Source organism: Brachionichthys hirsutus, chromosome 1 (genome assembly GCF_040956055.1).
Source record: "Brachionichthys hirsutus isolate HB-005 chromosome 1, CSIRO-AGI_Bhir_v1, whole genome shotgun sequence".
Classification (NCBI taxonomy): Eukaryota; Metazoa; Chordata; class Actinopteri; order Lophiiformes; family Brachionichthyidae; genus Brachionichthys; species Brachionichthys hirsutus.
In genome coordinates this window covers 11580357-11601259 of record NC_090897.1, presented here as the reverse complement: position 1 = coordinate 11601259, position 20903 = coordinate 11580357, and the positions used below count along the sequence as shown (strand labels likewise).

Sequence of the window (20903 nt, the reverse complement as noted above, 5' to 3'; positions counted from 1 at the left end):
GTTGATTTATTTAATTACACAAAACCTGTCGTGGGAGTTTATTTCCATTGGACTCCTGCTGCCTCCCCGATGAGCACAGTCTTTAAATGCATCACATCATTTAAAGCGGCGTCTCACCAACCTGTGCCTTGAACCTCATTGTGTGCACCGTGGCGGATTTCGAGCCCACATGATGAGCTATATTGAAATATCCATCTCGGCAGCTCAGCTCCCCAGCCGGTTGTGATTGGGTTTATTCCGCTCGCAGCGGGAACTGTGGCCGCGCTCGGATCTAAGCGGCGCCATCACTCTGATAATGTGTGCAGCTTATTGGTGTCATCCAGACAAGTGGAGGACGGGTCGCGCTCCCTGAGGAAGACACAGGGTGGTTATTTGGTCACCCCCCCCCAATCGAGCATCAACATGATGTTCCACAGCCTGTTACTATGGCAACAAGAAGTGATGTTGGCCTGCAGGACTCTCGCAGACACATGTAGAGAACAGCACAATCTCTGATGTTTCACCACCTCGCCCACCCGTCACCATTCACACAATCAGCCTGGGTGAGAGTTGCTCATCAGATTCTGCTACCGTAGCCGAGTGGGAAAGATAATTCATCCCAGTTAGGATGGTTTGACGTTTTATTTTTCATTCAAGTCAGAATGTAATCTAAAGAGTGAACTCCAGAGGCCATTGTAAGATCTTTTGATCCCAACAAGAGTCTGAATATTTATATACGAACATATAATAAAGGCTTTAACAAAACAATATATTATACAATTAGGATGTATTTCAGTCTTGTCCTGTCAAAGTTATGAATATGGCAACGCGTCAACATCTCATGAGCAAATGATTCACATGGCTGTTTATTTTTATTGATTATTGGTGATCTAGAAAGGTCAATTGTGAACTGGCCTTCCGCTTCAGTTATTTTCAGGGCTAAATCTTTGTCTTTGACGAGTGAATTTCTTGGTTGAAATAATGCGTAGAAGTTTACACTTGGTCTATAATCCGTAGTGTCAAAAAAAAGTAAAGATAAAGCGCAAGAGGGATCACGCTACCATGGCAGCATGTCCTCTGATCCATCCCTGCAGTTATTTCCTCGGTACCGCGGAGACATTGACGTTCTCCCCCCCCCCCAAAAAAAGAACTAAACTTATGTTTCTGATCTCAGAGAAACTGATACGCATCACAGACTGTGATTAAATCCCCCTTGTCTTCCTTTGGTTTGCTTCAGCTACATTTACTGTCGTGAAACACGACAGAGATGTGCGACGGCTTGACAGGATGCAGCTCTGGCACCGTGGGTTCGTTCCACCTCCTCTTCATTTCTCAGCCAGGAAAAATGCCTCAAGACTTTCAGCGATTTGTAAGCTTCAACAGGAGTTCATTTTGCACGCTTGTCACACAGCACTGATTTGTGGCAAGGAAACCTTTGCTCTCATCGCTGTGGTGCTCTTGACAAGTGCGGTCCATCGCATGAACTTCAAAGATGACAACTCGGCACTGGAATTAAACTAAACAATTGTCAGTTCTACTGTACAATATTGAATAGGAGCCACAAAAAAGTGCACGAAACGCTTTGGCTGAGAAGGAAGGATCGTATGCTGAGTTATTCAGGTTCGGGTGACAGCAGGACAAAACGAAGAGGCCAAAAAAACACAAATCCCTTTATAGATACAGAATCTGAATCTAATAACAAAATCAACACAGCGGTGACAAATAAAGAATATTAGTAATCTATAAATATTCCCCTGTGACATGACTCAATGACATCATCCTGCAAATCCAAACCCTCTGAAATTCTAACAGCTTGGTGCATTTTATACATGATTGTACACCGAGAGAGACTTTAAGTTCAAAGAACGATGTGAATGGGATTTATTGGAGACACCAGCTGCAGAGATTCAACAAAACCAAAAGCAGAAGCAACAATGTGACATGGTTGGAGTGAAAAGGCCCACGCCCGCTAAATGCTCTCAGTGAAACACACTCGATCATTCACCAAGTCCCGTCAACTGAAGCCCACCAGCACCGTAACAAAGACCAGTGTGTAGGACGCCTCAGAGACACGTCTGCTCCTCAAACGGGCGACGACGTTATTGCACTCGGAGAATCCTTTCAAAGCGACACTACACTTGAGGTAAAACGGGGGTTCTATTTTAGTCGGATGATTGTTGTCGAGGGTTTTCCTTCTGTACACTTAAAAAGGTGTCAAAGACAAGACAAGAGGGTCGAACGCAGTTCCCTCTGGGAGTGCGCACACACACCCGTTTATTCCGTCTCCACCGATATCCCTCGACCACATCAGCAGCCTCCTGATGGGCTCGTCTCCCTTTTCAGAGCTTTTGGGTGATGATCTTTTAGATCAAGCTATTATTCTGCCGATGCTCATCTTTTGGCCACTTCTCTTTGCCAGGATGTTTTCGATTCACACGGAGGCACTTTGTGTCACGGCCATATATATATATGTGCATATAAAGTAATGTGTACAAACGGTCTTCTAACCCACCTGAGATAGACGAGAGGCTAAAGCAAGGAAAGAAAGATTTCATCGCTCATCTTCGGAAAGGGGCAACAGGAACACTAGTTACTGTATTATAGTGTCTCCGAGTTGTTCGTTTTAGCCCTTTCGTTCATTCTACAGTCAAAATGCCTGTGAAGAAGTACTGCAGCCTTGAGGAGACAGCTGGACAGAATCTAAGAACCCCCCCCCCCCCTCCCACCAGCTTTTAGAAGCCGCCCCCCCCCCCACAGAAATGGTGAGTGTGACGCTTGAATTCACTTCAGAATGGCAGCTTACAAAATCGAGCCATTTGACGGAGCGTGCATGGTCTTCTTCCCGCCAGCCTCCCTCGCCAAAGAATCTTTCTCACACGGTAGAGTTTGAGAAGTCCAAGCTGAATGTTTGAGTAGACTTCACATGGGGGGGGGGGGGGGTAGACACCTCCAATTTTCTGCCCTGACGACATACAGTAGTGAATCCTTCGTGCCTGACCTGACCCTTTCAACTCACTTTTCTCAGTTGTCAGCACCGAGCTTGGAGAGCCCCTGTCTGAACTCGTGCAGCTCGTCTATCTTCCCGTCCAGAATATCCATGAACTTCTTCAGCTCGCCCTTCATGTCGCCCTGCTTCTGTCGACTGCCCTCGATGTCCAACTGAAGGCACCCCAGCTTCCCGTCCAGCTCGCTGTTCTTCATCTCTGCAGCCTAAGGACGGATATCAGGACAGAGTCACAAGAGGGTTAGATGGCAGTCGTTGATATGTTCTTGTCATTATATTAGTGGAAGGAAAATTAAAATAAGTAATAATTTGCATCTCCAGGATCGTCTTCGCAAATAAGAAAAAGGACCAGCATGGAAAAGAACATATTTCAGACAAACAGGCCGGATGCTGAAAATGCCACTGAAGGGAGTGTTTTAAGACGGTGCTACAGGGGTGCTGGTGTTGCACCCGCATGACCGTATTCTCCAGCTGACTCCTGAAACCGGATCTACTTGAGGGGCGTTGTCCTTAAATAGAGAAGAGTCATGACCACAAACGCAGAGGTAGGCTAAAAGGATTTGGAGCCACATGAAACACATATACACACAGTACAAGGGGGGGGGGGGGGGGGGGCAGGGGGGGCTGCAGCAGCTAGAAGGTGGCATTTGAGGAATCCAGCAGTCTTGTCTGCTTCAGCGTCAGTCACCAGGGCAGTCCAGCTTCGTGCAGCGAAAGAACTTCAGGCATGCCAGTGTTGGTTCTATTCCCTGCTCTTCTCCGCTCAGCTTGAAAAGCAGCACATGCGTGACAGCTTGGACGAGTCCCGAGTCAGTCTGAGCACAGCGAGATGAGTTTGTGTCAGACTTGGCACTCGCCCTGCGCATTTCCTTCACCGAGGGCTGACATTTCTGGTTTCACAGAGCTATAAGCCAATGACGAGTTAGCCCTTTTGCTTATGAGGCAGGGCGTCACACACACACACGCACGCGCACACACGCACACACACGCACACACACACACACACACACACACACACACACACACACACACATTAGATTTTAAGCTCCTAAACAGCTTCGGCTGTGTTTGCTGTCGGAGAACCAAATCTGTACCGCTAATAAGGCATGACGGTGATGTTTTATCTCGGCTCCACAGATGAAGAAACATCTTCAAAGAGGCAATAATCCACGCAGCGTTGTACAGGGACAGACCTTTATTAATAGATGCAGATAGCACTATGACGTCGTGTCGCCAGCCCTCAGGCAGAATTCTGAATGAGAACTCCCCTTCGCTTCTGGCTGAAAGTGAGGCTCAGAGGTGGCGAGTCATGCGCCGCAAACTGATGATTTCACACTCTGGCGTACGACACACACAACATGTGGGATTCCTGCGTGGTTTAAGTGTACCTGTAGTTTTGAAGAGATGCTTTCACACTCTGCCATGAGCTGAGGGATTATCTCTGCCTGCTTTCTCAGGTTCTCAAGCTCCTGTGGGGAAAAACAGAACCGGCTTGTTGAACTTTTAAAAGGAGGTTAGAAATGCAGATTTCCGTCTTGGCTGAAAAAAACAGAAAAAAAATCCCGAAAATGTCTCAGATATGTCTCGAGATCAGATCAAACTGGAAACCAACATTCTCTAATTGACCAAGTTCAATAATTGGTGCTGCAGATGACTTTCATGCAGAAACTCTCGAGTATCGAGTTGCAGTTGTGTTTTTATGCTTGTGTTCACGGCATAAAACAAAAGACACCGCAAAGTCAAGAAAAAACTCAACGAGGAAACAAAGGTCAAAGGACAAAGTACACTTTGTTTTCTCCCCAATCAAATGTTGATTATCTCTGAAAGTTTCTGCCCTCCTGCTGTTTTCAGACACACGTAGCTCAGGACAGCAGTTTCATGGCCTCCGTTATCGAATACTGCAGACCAGGTAATCATTCACTGGCCAAGTCTTTCTCCTGCAGCAGCTAGCGCCGTTGGCTCATGGCAGGACAGCAGTCGGGCCAATGCCACACTGAATCTGAATAAGTCAGGCACATTTTGAAATCGGACGATGCTTTTTGGGCCGTCTGCTGCATTAGTGCTCTGCAAACAAAAGGCATTTCCTTCTGCAGACGCCTTTGGTCAATGTTACCACCGTATGCATCAGAAGAGGACAGCAGTGGAAAACGCAGAGTCCCTCGGAGACATTCCGTTTCTGCATGCAGGCGCTGAAACAGACATCGTTTACCCGAAGGAACCCGAAAGGGTCGTCTAGCAGCTCAGATCGAGGACATTAATTACAGTAAGAATAGGCTTGAAAAATAAAAAAAATGTATAATCAACAATGCCATCGAGCAGCATGTTTGAGTACCGGGACCCCCCACAGACGTCTCACCTGCTCTTTGTCGTTCAGCTCCATCTGCAGCTCTTGCACTCGTACACTCATTTGGGAGTTTTTCTGCTTCTCCTGATCGGCTTGGTGACACTGAGCTTCTAGTTCAGTGATCTAAACAAGGAGCAAAAAAAATGTTTCTAGTTTAGATCAATCACATAGAGGCCGACAATAGCAATCACAATTTAATGTGCAACAAACACAGAGTCTGCTCATGAAACTAACATGATTGAATTTCTGGCTGATTTGGGTGAAGGAAACATTATTTCCCTCAGAACCATTTATCAGACTTAAATGACAGAAACTAAAGATGCTTTGCGACAGGCAGTCAGACGCTTCTGTGCGTTGTCCGTCCTCCCAGTGGAAGTGCCTGACTGCATTACCTTCGCCCTGAGTGCGTCACTCTCTTCCTTACTGCTACCAAGTTGTTTCTTCCAGCTCTCGACGTTAGCGGACGACTCCTGCAGCGCATCCACCAGTCGGGCGTTATTTTCTCTTAAAGTCTGCAGCTCCGTTTCCCACTTCTTGGCGTTGATGTTGCTGCCGGACGGAGAAACAATAGATCAACAGTGAGACTTACCAACGGGCTGGGGTTAGTTATTAAAGGAAAACCCAAAGAAATACAAGAACTAGTACGCTTGCACTTTACGTCCGTCTTGCATTTGATAAATAAAAGTATAAAAAAAAAGAAATACAAGAACTAAAGACCTGTAGGCCTGAATAAACACCACCATGGTGGTGTCTTTACATAAAACAAACGTGGGATACCGTTTTATCAATGAGGACGGGGAGGTTATGATGCATTATTTAGTGCATGCATGGTTCAGCTGATGTGTGCAGTTCTCCATCCAATGTGGGCAGATTTGCACCACAGCATTCTGCATTCCTCTGCGACACAAACCGTAACCCGAAGCCACGAGAAGGTGTCAAAGTCAGGGAGCGGCAGAGGTACAGACTGTGTTCTACCATCACAACACTTGTATTCTTCATAAACTGCTGCGAAACAACCTTCTGAATCGATGCTGTAAACGTAAAAGCTTCATGTCGACTATTTTTCCCCTCGTAATTCCCTTCGTGTCCAATTGGGCGTGAATTTTAAAAGCAGATAGATTAGCTTCTTTTGGTTTGGTAAATTTCCAAGCGCTGAGCTTTTGCTACATTTTGCCATCAGTGCTTCCCAACAGCAATGCTGGCTAAATGCATTCCGTAAACAGGATGTAGAATTCAATGCATTTTCAGTAACTGCTAATATGTTTGCATTCAGTGGCGTCATCAGTATGGAAGTGATTTAAAAACAGAACTTAAGGCTGCACAGATAAATAAGCAGGATTACAAGCTGGTATGTGTCCAGTGTTTGTTTTTTTCTGCACCAGTAACGTGTGCAGCTTTTTAATAAATTATTGTTGCAATATCGAGGTTTAAAACTCTGATATTGTCACAACCTTAGCAGGCACTGTAGTTTTAGTTGACGCTGATGTCCTGGGGTCATTTTGATCCCATCTGGAGCCACATCTGGTGCTTCACATAATTACTGATTAATACACTGTCTGGATTATAAAGGTGAGATAACCAAAAGGAGTAGAGCAGCATCACTCTATAGATGAGATCTGATTAGGTTTGTGTGTGATATCGCAGCAGCAACATAACACAAGTGCATATTTGTGTGGTGGTGATCAGAAGCTGCTGTGTGGAGTTAAAATGGTAGGAAGTTTTGATGTTTTTTGACAGTATTTCAACAGTATCTGTAAAATAAAGAATAAGCATTCTATAGACAAGCCTCATGCTTTCGTGAAAGTCGCTGGAGTTCACTCCCGTACTTCTGGATCGTGGTGAACACGCATCGGTTTACTCCAACGCTGCGGTCCGATTGGACGAGACTTGTACAGTGAACGCTGATAATAAACTCATATGTGGGACGCGATAACATTCCCTCCATTTACCGTAGTTTACAATCAGATACCCACATTTCCTGCAGATCACCCTTTATCACTTTTTAATTTTACAGCCTAATTTGTAAGTATTTTCAATTTGGTTGCAATGACACGGATTCACATGGAAAACGAGAACAGCAGAACACACACACACACCTCCAACCAAAGCCAAAAGATCATACACGCATCTGCTCGGGTAGCTTGGTCCATTCCACCTTCCAGCAAAATGATTTGTGGCAACAGGAGAAATGCCAAAAATCAAATAAATAAATACGAGTATTAATTCTTCTTTCTTGACCCGTCTCCCATCTTTGGATATCGTAGATTTTGCTTATTCCTGCTGACAAGCGAACCAGCGAGTCGGCAGAGGCAGGCAACGACAGTATCTCCTTGGCTGAGGTAGAAATAGTGAGCAACATTTTTTTTAATGTGCAGCACGTAGAAGTGTTGCTCGTCTTTAGAGTGACATATAAAAGCTGATTTGATCACTAAGAGCTGCACCTCATGCTGCAGAGCTTCTCCTCACGTTTTCGTGAAACGGATCATTACCTCTGTTCCACTGCGCTCTTGAGATGATCGTTCTCGGTCTTCAGCACAGCAGCCTCCGGACCAACGTGAGAGATCTTCTCATCATCCGTCCCATTAATGCTGGATGCCTGGTTGGTGGACGGCGTTTCACGTCCCGACTCCTGGCAGGACAAAGAGATGCTTGAACACATTTTACCGTCAGGACATGCGATTCATTCAAAGCTCACCTGAAGACATATAGAGGTCTGACGGGTTAAAAGTCTTGCTCGACGGCTACAACAAAGAACATGGGGAACTCGACATGTCAGCTTTGACAACGGGGGGAGTGAGGAATGACGGTTGCCAGTGCTCGTCAGCTTTGCACGTCACAGAACGGAGTCTGATTCCTGCCATCTGGAGTCAGCGCAGGCAGATAGCCGGCCTGGCAGGAGGTGATTGTGGTTTGCTTACCAACCCGAACGGCTTTTATATCATCTTGAAGATACTGAGAAACTCATCAGCCTTAATGGCTTCCTTATTCTGTCCCGTCAGTATTGGATTCCTGGTTTTCAAAGAGGGACCTGATCCCCATCAAGGGTTCTTGAGATGTTCCAGAAAAAACAAACATCTATTTCACTATGATTATTTCTGTAAGTGACACATTATCAGAATATAAATCTATTTCAGGCTGCTCTGGTTTAATTTGTCTAAATGCAAATAAAGCTGTTTGGGAACAATCTTTCTTGACCTCCCCCCGATAATGATTCACACCGTTACATGAATGTTAAGTTGGCGCGCAATATTAAACTCAAGCGTCATAAACTAGGTTCATAAATATGAATTAATTATTTGAATGCTTGATTTTGCTGGAAGCAATATCTGATCACAGAATCTGTGAAAGGAACTGGGCTAAACTGAAAACTATTTCCTTCTCCGTTTGACAGCAGAGGTGAATTTGAAACAGCAGAGAGATCATTTACCTGAGAGTGGTTGCTCAACGTCTCCGCCTTCTCCTGAGATTTGTCCTTTGCAAGCTTTGCGGCTTCTTTTACCTCCAGGAACTTCTCTGCAAACTGAAAATAGGAGAACGGCGGCGGAACACGCGTGTTTAGTAGCTTATACAGGATGAAAATTCATTGCACGGTCACTAAATACAGAAATAAGTTAGAAGAGATCCAGAGAGAGTTAAAGCTCTATAACCGGATAAACCCTTAAATCCTTGTATTGCTTCGTTTACCCGTCTGATATTCCGGTAACAATGAATGGTTCCATGTCACACTAGAGCCCAGTGGGAGCTCATGATTCAGCGCCGTCTCCTCTCACCTTGGCCAGCTGCTGCTCAGAAGCGAAGCCCAGCCCAAACACGGTGTTTGCTCTGCTGTCCGCCCACTGGCCGAACTTCTGCGACGTCTTGGTGAATGTCATGTTGGGCGTGATGGTGCTGTTGATGATCACCTGCTACGGCAAAAACTTCATTACTTTTCAAGCCATATGGGAGTTTAAACAGGCAAGTACACACACACACACACACTGTATGGACTTTCACCCCGGTTCTGTAGTCCAGCCGACAGACATCAGCAGCTGCATTCACACAATAAATGACTTTGCAGCTATAATTCATTCATATTAATCCGTATAAACATTGTAGCTCCTTTCATAGCATATCGGCAAAGCCCTGCTCATGCATTTCATCGTCCCTGACACGGACTACTTTGACAACTATCGGCATATTTATGAAGAACCCCTTTTGTAAAGTGTTAATCGCCTCCTGCATTCTTTCTATAGAAGGAAACACAAGAGAGACAAGTGATGGGAGTGTCCTTTTGTCCGAGCTTTTTGTGGGGGAGTATCCAAAGTGCTGTCTGAACTGACAGGTTGGAAAAGAATCCGACAGAGACTGCCACGTCAGTCTTAAGGCCCGGGGACGGTCGGGTCGAGCCGTCTCCTGCTCAAATTAACAAAGCCCAGGCAGCAGTGCAAAAACGGAAACACCATATGAAACACCTCTCTTAATTTATTACTGTCCATGGATGACCCTGGGTGTGAAATGACAGATGTTAAAAAAACACATACTAGCACTGGGTAGGAGAAGGGTGAGAGCGAGAGAGAGAGAGAGGGTGGGGCAGGTATGCACTCTACTCAATGTGTAGAAACTATTTAAACTATCTGTACTCATCAATGCGTTCTGCAATACAAAAAGGACAAACAGCAAAACAGTGACGCACACAGAACGATGCAGGCGACACACTGGTGACCTCCGACCCACCAGCCTCTCAGTGATCGGGTTACAATCTCCATACGTGTTGGAGCTATGCAGGAAATCAGCGAGCAGAAAATGTCTGCAGGCTAAAACTGACCCCCCCCCCCCCCCGTCCACGAGACGGCGACACCAGAACCCAACAGATGCTTTAAACCCGATCGGACTCCGCCGTTTAGTGCGCCTTGCTGCATAGTTATGCGTCCGAACCGATGTGGTCAAAACGCGCAGCTTTAACGCACAACTCTTTCAGTACACAACCCCAGGACGACGGCGAGATAAGAGAATACATGCGAATTACGGCAACAATTAAGAGCCAACGGAAGAGAGTTTAATTGCAGTGCAGCTCTCGTTTCATAGCAACATGGCTCTTAACACCAGAACTCAGACTAGTGTCCTATGCTGCCCCCCTCCCAACCCTAACCCGCCCCACCACCATAGCTCCCTTTCCCATCTTTTCAGTGGCCAAGGCATTGAAAGACACTGCATGATAAGTGGACACCAACAATGAGCTAACAAAATGAGTACATTAACACACATTCTTAGTTATTTGTTCCATTTTTATTAATATAAGATCACAGCGAACTCCTTCAAGCATGACACAATCTAAGAGATCTGCTTCAGGCTGTATTTCCTAATTGGATATAAGGGGGAAGCAATTTATACGATCATCTGATCACTGCTTTTCAAAGGCATCCTTGATACGAATGTTAACCAGTTTTCTCAGAAGGAATCAGAGCAAAGCCTTAATGACAGCTGCACACCTCATCTGCAGTGAGTGAATATTTAACAGAGTTCCATGTGTTAAGATAAGATAAAACATTCATGATCGCTGAGCAGAAATGGGCTGTTGCAAAAATAAAAAGGAACAAAGTCAATCAACACTGTAAAGCAACCGTTTCAGCCTGCGTAGAGTGCACCTCGATTAAAAGCTGATTGCTATGATGATGTTAACCAGCCAATTAATGTCATGATAAATATCAAACAGCAAACGAATGATCCAAGTAGATTATTGATCCTGGATTATCGTAACACCCACAGAAATAGTACCATGCAAGAGATCAGGATTTACAGACACAAAATCCCAACTAATCCTCTGTAAACATAGGGACACCTTCGTTGAACCCCGCCCCAACCGTGGGTCAGGACTGTGTGCCGACACGTATTTGCGGAGGGTGGGGGTGACATGAGTGACGTGAGTGACGCGAGTGACGCTGGCAGCTGCCGGCAGCGAGTCGGGCTGCGGATCAAGTGCCACAGGAGGTGCCGAGTGAAGCACGGCTGGCTGCTGGCCCAAGTGTCAGCTAGAAACTCAGACTGCCCGGAGGTTATTGGAGAAATCTCCCCTCGATGATTACCGGTATGTGTCTGCAAAGAATCTGCAGTCAGTTAGTAAGACACCAGAAATAAAACAATTGTGAAAGAAAGCGTGTTGAATAGTTTGTTTGTTTTTAGAAAGGAGGCATCATACAAATTTAAATGTACCAAATCTTGGCTAAATATTGATTTGCGTTTCTTAAAGCACGCCGCATGCATACGGCGTTGATTTTAAGTTAAAGGATAATGATGTCTAGTTTGAAAGGATACACATTTACATAACGCTGACAAATGGGCAACACAGATAATCGTGGTGATGAACAGGAGGAACTGGCTGCCGTCTAATGAAGCACAGCCAAAGAACGACGAGAGCGGGGGGGGGGGGCTATAGCAAAATCTACATTTTCTAGGTTCTTGTATAAAATTGTGAAGAATGAGTCAGTCACATTTCATACCTATTGGCAGCAGTTCACCTGTGATGCATCTGCACCTTCAGCTGTAATACATGAAGGTACATCGCTTTTATTAACCAACCGCTGACCCACTGCAGTAACAATAACATACGCTTTCCAATAAAGGATCCTAAAGGACAGTCAGAATTATTGTTGAGTCACCCAAACTCCAACTTAAAAGAGTGTGTGCGTGTGATCGGCAATACGGGAATCTGCAGCGTGAAGAAGACTTACCCCCTTCATCACTAGTGGAAGAAATACTTTTTCCTGTGCTAAACATTTTAATCTGGACACTGGCTGTGAGAGACATGAGACATAAGACAGATATTTAAAGAGATAGTGGGATGTAAGAGAACCAAAAGAAACAAAAAGCACAGGAAATATTAAAATAAGACAGTATTACCGGTAAGTGGATTGCGTTTTAAACGTTTGCTTGAAAAGCCATCATAACAGGAATACTTTAAGTACTGCAGCAAAGCTCTGTTCACGCTGTCGTCTCGGTGGTTTGTACGTTGCAGAATGAGAAGCATGATTCAGAATGAAGGGGAGCCAAAAGTGCTGATATGCTCCTTCACTTGCTACATCATCTTCATCAGCAAGTCGCCTGGCCACCAAGGATGGAGGGATATCAGCCGACAGCCTGTCATTCTGCTGAATACAGCAGCCCTGACTAGTCTTCCTGACAGACCTGTCTCCCTGTCAGCCAGTGCACAACCTGAAAGTACAGCATTAATGTGACTCGACAGCCCCCTGCCTATGCCAACTTCTGCTTATGCAGGTTTCACTGTGACTCCTTTCGATTAACTGGGAAAGAAAATGAGATCACGAGACTCAGCTATTAAAACCTAACATTCCAGATGTTACTGCTGCCTGCAGACACTGGATGACAGATGCTGCCTGTTACAAAAGGCTACAGGAGAATGACAACATGATGACAAAGGGATGAGGTGAACTCCTGGCAGTGAAGATATGAAGGATGTATAAGGACATGTATAGTAGATCCCCAGGGTCAGCAACACTGCTCCACGCTCTGTGTGAAAACTTTAAACTTAAAATCCAATCCAAGTATTATTTTTGGTGCAGATTGACGACATAACAGTCTCTAAACGACAAAGATATTGTTTCATCTAAAATCGTGCAGCCAATCCATCAAATTGCAGGAGGCAACAGACGGTCGCAACAGACATGGGAGATTTGAATGTTAAATCTGATATTTATTTGCACCCTTTTTCCAGAACCAAAAAAGACGTGTTGTTCAAAAAGTCAACGTTCAGACTGCATCTGTGTCGAGTCCCTGCAAAATCCCCCCTTCAGCCGTCGTGCTGATAATCCTGAGCTATACGGGCTAAAAAAGGCACAACTATGAGGGCAAGGACACAAACCCAGAAACTCTCAACCTGTTGGTCTCTGAAGTGGCTCTGCAGGTAATCCGCATGATGATTCAAGACTGAACAAAAGGGCATTGCCAAACAGTGACAACAGAGGACACCACCATCACCACCCTCCTCCAGTTTTTCCACCCAGAAGAATCTAATTGCCATGGTAACACAATCTACTCTTTCCAATAGCAGTAGAGGACGTGAAAGGGGGATTCAGACGCACTGATGTGGTGTTACATGCAAGCGTTTAGCTCCACATCGTACTCAGTTCGAGCCACTGAGATTGTTCACTTACAGTTCGTGTTCTACAACCGATCAAATCCTCTTTCTTCAAAAACACAATTTCTATTAAATCAGGTCAACACAAGTGCAGAGGAAGTTGAGTGGGAAGGAGAAAAACTAATCTCAGGAGAAATGCTTAGTCATTGAAGCGTGACTTCAGTCTGTTTAACAGTAAATTAAGTTTCATTACGATTTGACACATTTGCAGCTCAGTTTGTTCAGTGGGATCGCGTTCAATCGTCAACATTCCTCTAGCTGTTCAATGATTAGCACATATTTGTAAGACTTTCATAAAGCCATATCTTTCTTAATAGATGCAAATGAAGAAAGGCAGGATGTTGTGTGCACCTAGATATAAACATATATTATGACATACGGCACCAGTATACAGAGCTGCATTCTTCTTTCTCAGATTGTGCCGCTGCTAAACTAATTTGTTTCACACGGAAACATTTATCATACACCCGTTAAAATAAGCCCGAGTGATCATTATAATTTAGTGATTTTTATCCAAAGGATAATCTGACTGTCCCACAAATTTCTGCTGAAAACCTTGCTACATTAAACAATTAAAAACTGTCTATCCACCCATCTAGGGTGTGTATTTCATCAGAAACAATGTTGACGCTCTTTCAAGTTGTGCTACTTTATAATGTATATTTGTAAACTGAATGTATAGATGTTTTCCCGCATAAGGGAAGCATCTCTGCATTCGACCTTTATATACCCTTATGGGTGCACGGGGAGCAAGCTGGAACTAAGCATGCACCGATCATCAGACAATACTCTGACCAACTAAGACACAGCTGCCCCCCCCCCCCCCCCATATTAGATTCATTTTGGCTGATGAGGACTGGACAATTCCTCTCTGAATGTCGTGTTTAGCTGGTCTTAACTGCCTCTCTCTCACTCTCTCGCTCTCTATGATTACACACTGATTCACATGGCGCACACACAGACACATACCTTGGAGCCATCCACGCTGATGATGCGGTAGCTGTTGCGCGTGCTATCGTAAAAATAGGAGACCGTGACCGCCTGCTTGCTGGCAGGCACCCAGTTCTTCTTGGTGGTCGGGTCAATTTGGAAGACATGGGCCCTGGTGGTGTAGATCGGCTGCTCCCTGGGGGAAGGCAGGACAGGCATGAGAGAAGCATCGCTATTGACAAGAGACACAGTGGATGCGTGTGTGTGTCGAGTTAAACTCCGCACGGCATTAAAGCCTCCTGGGACGCTGCAGAGAGGGACAGGAGGTGATAATGTAACACAAACCTTAAATCCTCACAGCAACCCATCTGCATTAGCACATCGACACCCCCCCCCCGCCGTCACTGGTGACACCAACAAGGACAACATGCTTCTACGACACAATATAATTGAGAATTCCTTTCCATTTCTTTCAGCAGCCTGTGAAAACATCTGCTCCCTCTCTAAGCGTCTGCTGTTCAGCCGCTTACACAATAGTCAAGGATTTTAACCGCCACGAAGATGATTCAGCCGATACCGATTTGTGTTTGACAGCCGGGGTTGAGTGGCCATGGCGACGTCACAGGAGGACCATTTCAACTGAAAAAGAAAAGCACTCGGCGAGCGTAGACCTCCAAGCAGCTCATTCCCCTCTTAATTCGATTTAAATCCACGTGGTGATTTGCGTCACTATCAAAAGGTTTTAAATCTTTATACACTGACCTGGCCCTGGCCAGGACATTGTTTCATGTGCATCCTGTTACAAAATATAGCCAAATGTTGCATTGTGCAGCAAAATGTAAAAACAATTATGCAAAATAAAACAGCACCAATATTGTATTTTAGAGGATGGAGGCGATAATAAAAAAAATAAGCTTGGTCGGAATCATAAAAGAGCAAGCACTGTTTCAATATTGACATTCTTCCTTCTCAAATTAGGTCAGCATGCTACCTTTCGTTTCAGATCACCCTCCACCCTGGTAGATGCCGTCAGAGACAGAAACTTCATATCAATATTTTAATGCCAATGCCCTTTAATCAGAGGTAGGTGGCCTCACTCCCCTAGCCCCCCCTCTTAAATGGAATCTGTGACCTGCTTTCATGTTCAAATATATGCCGACAGGTCATGATGACACATAATTTTTTGCTAGATCCTTCAGTTGTGGCAGAATGGTTTTCACCACGTTGGATGGATTTAGAAGAGGGTTGATAATCCCGTGATGAAGCTCCAGATTACTCACTTGATCAGTCGCAAAACAGGCATCACACAATATCTTAGGACAATTAATGCCCCCAGATTCTGACAGCAGCGGCTCATGGCTACTTTACTCCATCTCCTCCTGCGACTGAGTGGAGCTCACTCCCTCACTGTTGGGGTGTTGGTATCGCCTTACCGCCCACATCACACACACACACACACACACACTACCATGAGCCAACGCCACAGCACCAGTTGCCCCTCAGAAGAAATGAAAGCCTAATAAACGCACTGGTCCCTTTAAACCTAATCTCAGTTTAATCTGTTTTGGGAACAACAAAACCCATTATGCAGATCACTGTTGTTGCTTTACATACACACATGCCGACCTTTGCAGTGGCAGTGTGTGGCCCCCAGACCACGCTGGCAAGGGAGGAGGAGAGAAAGGCCACTCCAGAACACATGAACGCAGTCACACAACTACTGGTGGAATCCAGTGAGAGAAAGGGCATTAGGTTGATTGATTTTACTAGATTAAAAAAAGATGACATGAGAGACTTCGTTCTCCTGGTGACTGGGTGTAGCCTACCCATCTGGTGCTTTAAATAATTTACAGGTGCAGGTTTGCGTGAGTCCACACTAAATACACCCCATCCACACTGATGATGCAGGAACCGTCTGGTGTACAGGCAAAAGGATAAATTAAGAACTAGGAAAGTACTCGGAGAGCGCAGACCTCCTCCAAGCAGCTAATTCCCTTCCTGAGTGGATTCACACCGTCCACATGGTGATCTGGATCATCAAATGGTTGCAAGTTGTTCTTGGTATCTTTATACACCAACCATGAAAAGTAAAAGTGGATCTATTAATTTATAATTAAACAAACAACGACAAAAGGAGTATTCTTAACTTACTTTTAATTCCATAAATGGGGTTTTCAATGTTAAAATGTAATGTATTTTTTCCTGACCTCATTCTGGTGCATTATCTTTCTCTCTGCCCAAATCTAATGCCACATTTTTAGATAATTATATTTGTGAATTCAAAAGTTTAAAAAGATTTTACCTTCAGAAACAGGCTTTGTTCCCGCCCAGCTAACAGGACTCAGCAGCTTCACCACCTTTAGAGGTGTGCTGTGATACGTGCCTTCCACCAGTTCTAGAAAACTTAATGAGGCAACACACCACACACCTCCGCAGCGTCCAAATCAGCTGCATATTCTATTGGTACCGAACCAGCACATCCAGATGCTCGTAGGGAAATTCAAAAATGTGTGGAATTCGGAGACCAGTCCACCCTTTGACCTCTTAAAATCATTATTGAACAACTTTTGCATCCTGACAGACTAACGGCTGCAAGAAGCTGTCATATGAGAATATGAGGCTGTCATATGAGAATATCAGGCTGCACCAGCAGAAAAAGCGTCTTTTTGAACCGAATAAATGCAACTTGTCCCTAAGACAAAGACTTCGCCTTAAAGTCTGTTCAAAAATGCTGCAGTCAGTGGAGGAATACCGACACAAGTCCCCCCTCACGCTCTCCTGTTGCTGATAGCAGCAATACGCTAAGTGACTATTCATCGACAGATTGGGACAAGATGTTCTTTTGTTAGACGGTGCCAGACAGGGAAATGAGAAACGCGTATCCATGTGTACAGTCCACCTTCTTGGTGACTAGAGCAATACGAAACTGGCAGTTAAAAAACAAATGTGTCGTAATGACCGCAGCATAACCCGTTTACGAACATATACAGAAACCTCAATTTAAAAACCCGATTTCTCATTGGTCGCTGTAATGCGGCGCATTCGCCGGAAGAACAGCGTCAGAGTTCAGTCATTTTAGCCTGTGAGGACTGCTGGAGAGCAGAGTGGCTTATTCGTGAGAGCCGCTTCTCTGGTGGGCAAATAAGAATAGCAGGCAAGAGACATCTGAGGGATCATCCCTGCACCACCTGGGCTTTAATCACTATGAACACACCGCTCTACTAACGATGCCAGGATGTCATAGAAGGCCCCGTTTGTTCACAGAAACTACAGCATGCAATAACTTTAACTCTGCACTCACTGCCTGATGCAAACGGTCCACACTGAAATACTATGTGGTTGAAACAAAGTGATTTTCAGAGATACGCTGTTGCAAATGTTCTGTTCTATTCCCAGTTTTAGTGATTTAAAATGCTTCTCTTCAAAGCATTTACCGTGTAGTGAACCACGAATGTTTTATACACTATAAAGTCTGGTAAATAGACGTGCCCTCTAAATAACTTAAATCTCGGCCCCATAAAGAGTGAAATGTAATTGAACCATGTTCCTCTGGTTTAGGGGAGATGTACAGAGACCACACCATTTCATGTATGGATTTAGTTGGGAAGTATAAAAATCTAAAGTTCACGAAGGTCAGAGAACTGAAGCGCTGAAGCTAAATTAACGCCCTTAACCACTGATGTCTTTTTATGAGTAAACAGAAATGTTTCTCCGTCTTTTTCTGTTTTTGTTGAAGAATGAATGTTTATTATGTCAAATTTTAAAGGAGAAAACAAATATTATAACGCCTGGGCAACAAAACTGGGTTTTTTTTCATTATAATTCAACAGTCAAATTATTTGTTCAACATTACTGCTCAATAATGAATTTAATCATTAGCTGGTGCCTATGTGTGTTTGTGAATTGTTCCTATATTGCACAAAATTTACGTTTTATTTTAATTGCATCTAGTTTTAATTATTGCAATTACATACAACCTTTATTAATATGACCTTCAGCATTGTGATAAATGCTTTTGAATCATTACAGCAAACTGAAATATGCTTGTGCCAGTAAAGCTCATTAAACCACTGAGCGAGGAAGCAACAACGGCAGCAGGCCAGAGTCAAACCAACAACCCCAGCATGTCCTCCTGTCGCACAGAGGTAATAGGATGCAGCAGACCCCAACGTATTCTGAGAAGGGAAGTGAAGACATCTCCCCAGCAGCACAGCATATGGCCACCTAGGCCTCAACCATCTGGTGAGGAGATGTCAAATCCGCTTTCCGCCGCCCCTTTCATTTACCCATGACTCCGAAACGATGCGACGCGTAACTACTCCCCTCCTACACGACCGTGATCTGCATGTTCAACCACAGGAGCAAACAGCGCACCATGATTAGTCTTACACTCCACTTCCATTGGGCTCGCAAGAAGATCATCATGTACGCCTGTTTTAAGGCGTATATGGTAAAGGGTTCCATCTCTGCTTCACATTTAGCTGCTGGAGCACAACTCAGAAACAGTTACATAATTTTTCACAAAACAAAGTACTGAGGTAGTGTCCTTGGGATTTCCACGGCTTAACGTTTTCCCCGGTTTTTGTGGCTGCGATCTGAATTTAGCATCATTCATTGACTGTGACTCCTCTCAGATGAAGGTGTCTGAGGAATAACTCTTAATCAACTTTTTTTCTTTTTGACAGACTTTACCTATACACATATCGAATGCCTTTCAATATTTCATAATGTTTTTTTAGACATGCAATTGAAGATAACTGCAGTTAACAGGAACAGCTTCAATTCATACAGGCTATCTTCCTACCATGTAAAACACATCTAGTGGAAATCACACGCTTGTGTCAAATGATATATGCCGCATGCATTCCTGTCAGTGCGTTAAAGCTTGATTTAAAATAAAAAGCGTTGAGGTCAAGAGGGTAACTTGTCAATTGCCACAATTAAAGGTCTATAAAGAAGAGAACAAGATACTGTGGGTGTAGGTCTGTATGTGACCTGTAATTAATCTACTAAGCTTTTAAGAGATACTAAAATAATTCTAAACATCCTCTTAAAAAACATCACAAATTATCTCCAGCGCCTACACTTAATACGAACACCCTTATCTTTATCGGCAGGTCACTAAAGGCGCTGCAAATCGAATCATTGCCAGGCTCAATCTGGTATTACACAGTTAAGCAACCACATAATTTTTAATCCTGACTTTAATAGCAGACAAAGAAAATTATCATTATTTACAATCCTAGGCGGATTCAGTTTCTGAACCTCAACAGATTGATGTGTTAAGAGCTGGACACATTTCCCACTTCAAAAAGCTGTCGGGTCTAAAGTGATGGCACTGGTTTGCACTGATTGAAACAACTGAACTGGGAGAACCTCTGCAATAGGTGTGACCGCCTGCCTTGAAGCTGACCCGGTGGACCAGCAGCAGGGAAAAAACAAACAAACAATCGACTTCCCTCAGCTTCAAACCTGTTGGATGAGTAATCAAAACTCAGAGGCGTCTGGACTGCCGAACTGGTTTCTTCCACAGTAAAACTAATCTTACCAGAACAAGCACTGTGACATCGGTCAGCGTTCTAACCAGCTACTGAGCATTAACTCGGCTTATAATTACACCTTGCATGAACATGAAGTCCCTTAATGTTGGAAACGGAACTACTCGTGATTTCTTACATAAATTAGGCACGGATTAAATTGATTTTGAAAGAATTCATTCCACTTAGCAGTGATTGTTACTGTACTTTGTAAATCAAACAAAAGCCACACACACACACACACAGGCTCATGTACTCCATAAAGAAGAACTAATCATGTGGACGTGGAGAGAGCAGGTGATTGCATAACTGTGGCAAAGATCCACAGTAGCCTCCCCTGTGAGCATCTGTGGGAGTACACCACTAACCTGCAGCCATGTGGATCACACACACACACACACCTACACACACGCACACTTTCGGGGCTACCACGGCTCTCTATTAGTGCGCACTGTTGACTCTGGCACCTCCATCTCAGAGGCATTAACAGGAGCTGAACTCTTCAAAGAGATGTTCTGCTCCTGTCCGATCTGCTCAAACATGAGGATATAAATCCACAATTAGACGCACGGTATCAAGCAGTTCATCACGCGTCATCGGAATATTTCAGTCACCCAAAGACCACCTTAAAAATAGAATCTCAGCGCTGTCACACATCTCTGGCTATAAAACAGTAAATTCCCGTTAAAAGAATGATCTTATTCGGAAGCTTCTACATAGTTGCGCGTTTTGACTTTCAGTCCGCGCAGGTGTTCGAGGCGCTGTGGAGGACGGAGCTTTCTGGATTACTCACCCCATTGCCGTGGACTTGAGGTAAAACTCCTTTTTATATGTGTGCGTCTCCGTGCGTAGGCTCAGTTGGTCGTGGATTATGAGGAAGATTTAAAGCGCACAATCCGCAGATGATTATCAGTCCAACTAGCGCATTCCGTTTGGAACAAGTCCTCCTGCTGCTGAGCGACAACTGAAATACGAGCG

The 20903-nt window shown here is 44.4% G+C and overlaps 1 protein-coding gene across 1 annotated transcript; it reads right to left on the bottom strand.

Moving 5' to 3' along the window:
* Nucleotides 1-6: 6 nt before the first annotated feature.
* On the bottom strand, nt 7-20868 carry homer2 (homer scaffold protein 2). Its single transcript, XM_068741864.1, has 10 exons — nt 20719-20868; nt 14428-14584; nt 9098-9229; nt 8755-8847; nt 7817-7956; nt 5720-5876; nt 5340-5450; nt 4372-4452; nt 2996-3189; nt 7-348 (listed from the first exon to the last, which is right to left on the bottom strand). The coding sequence occupies exons 1-9, from the start codon at nt 20721-20723 to the stop codon at nt 3001-3003; spliced, it is 1065 nt and encodes a 354-aa protein (XP_068597965.1). The 5' UTR covers nt 20724-20868; the 3' UTR covers nt 7-348; nt 2996-3000.
* Between the last annotated feature and the right edge of the window lie 35 nt (nt 20869-20903).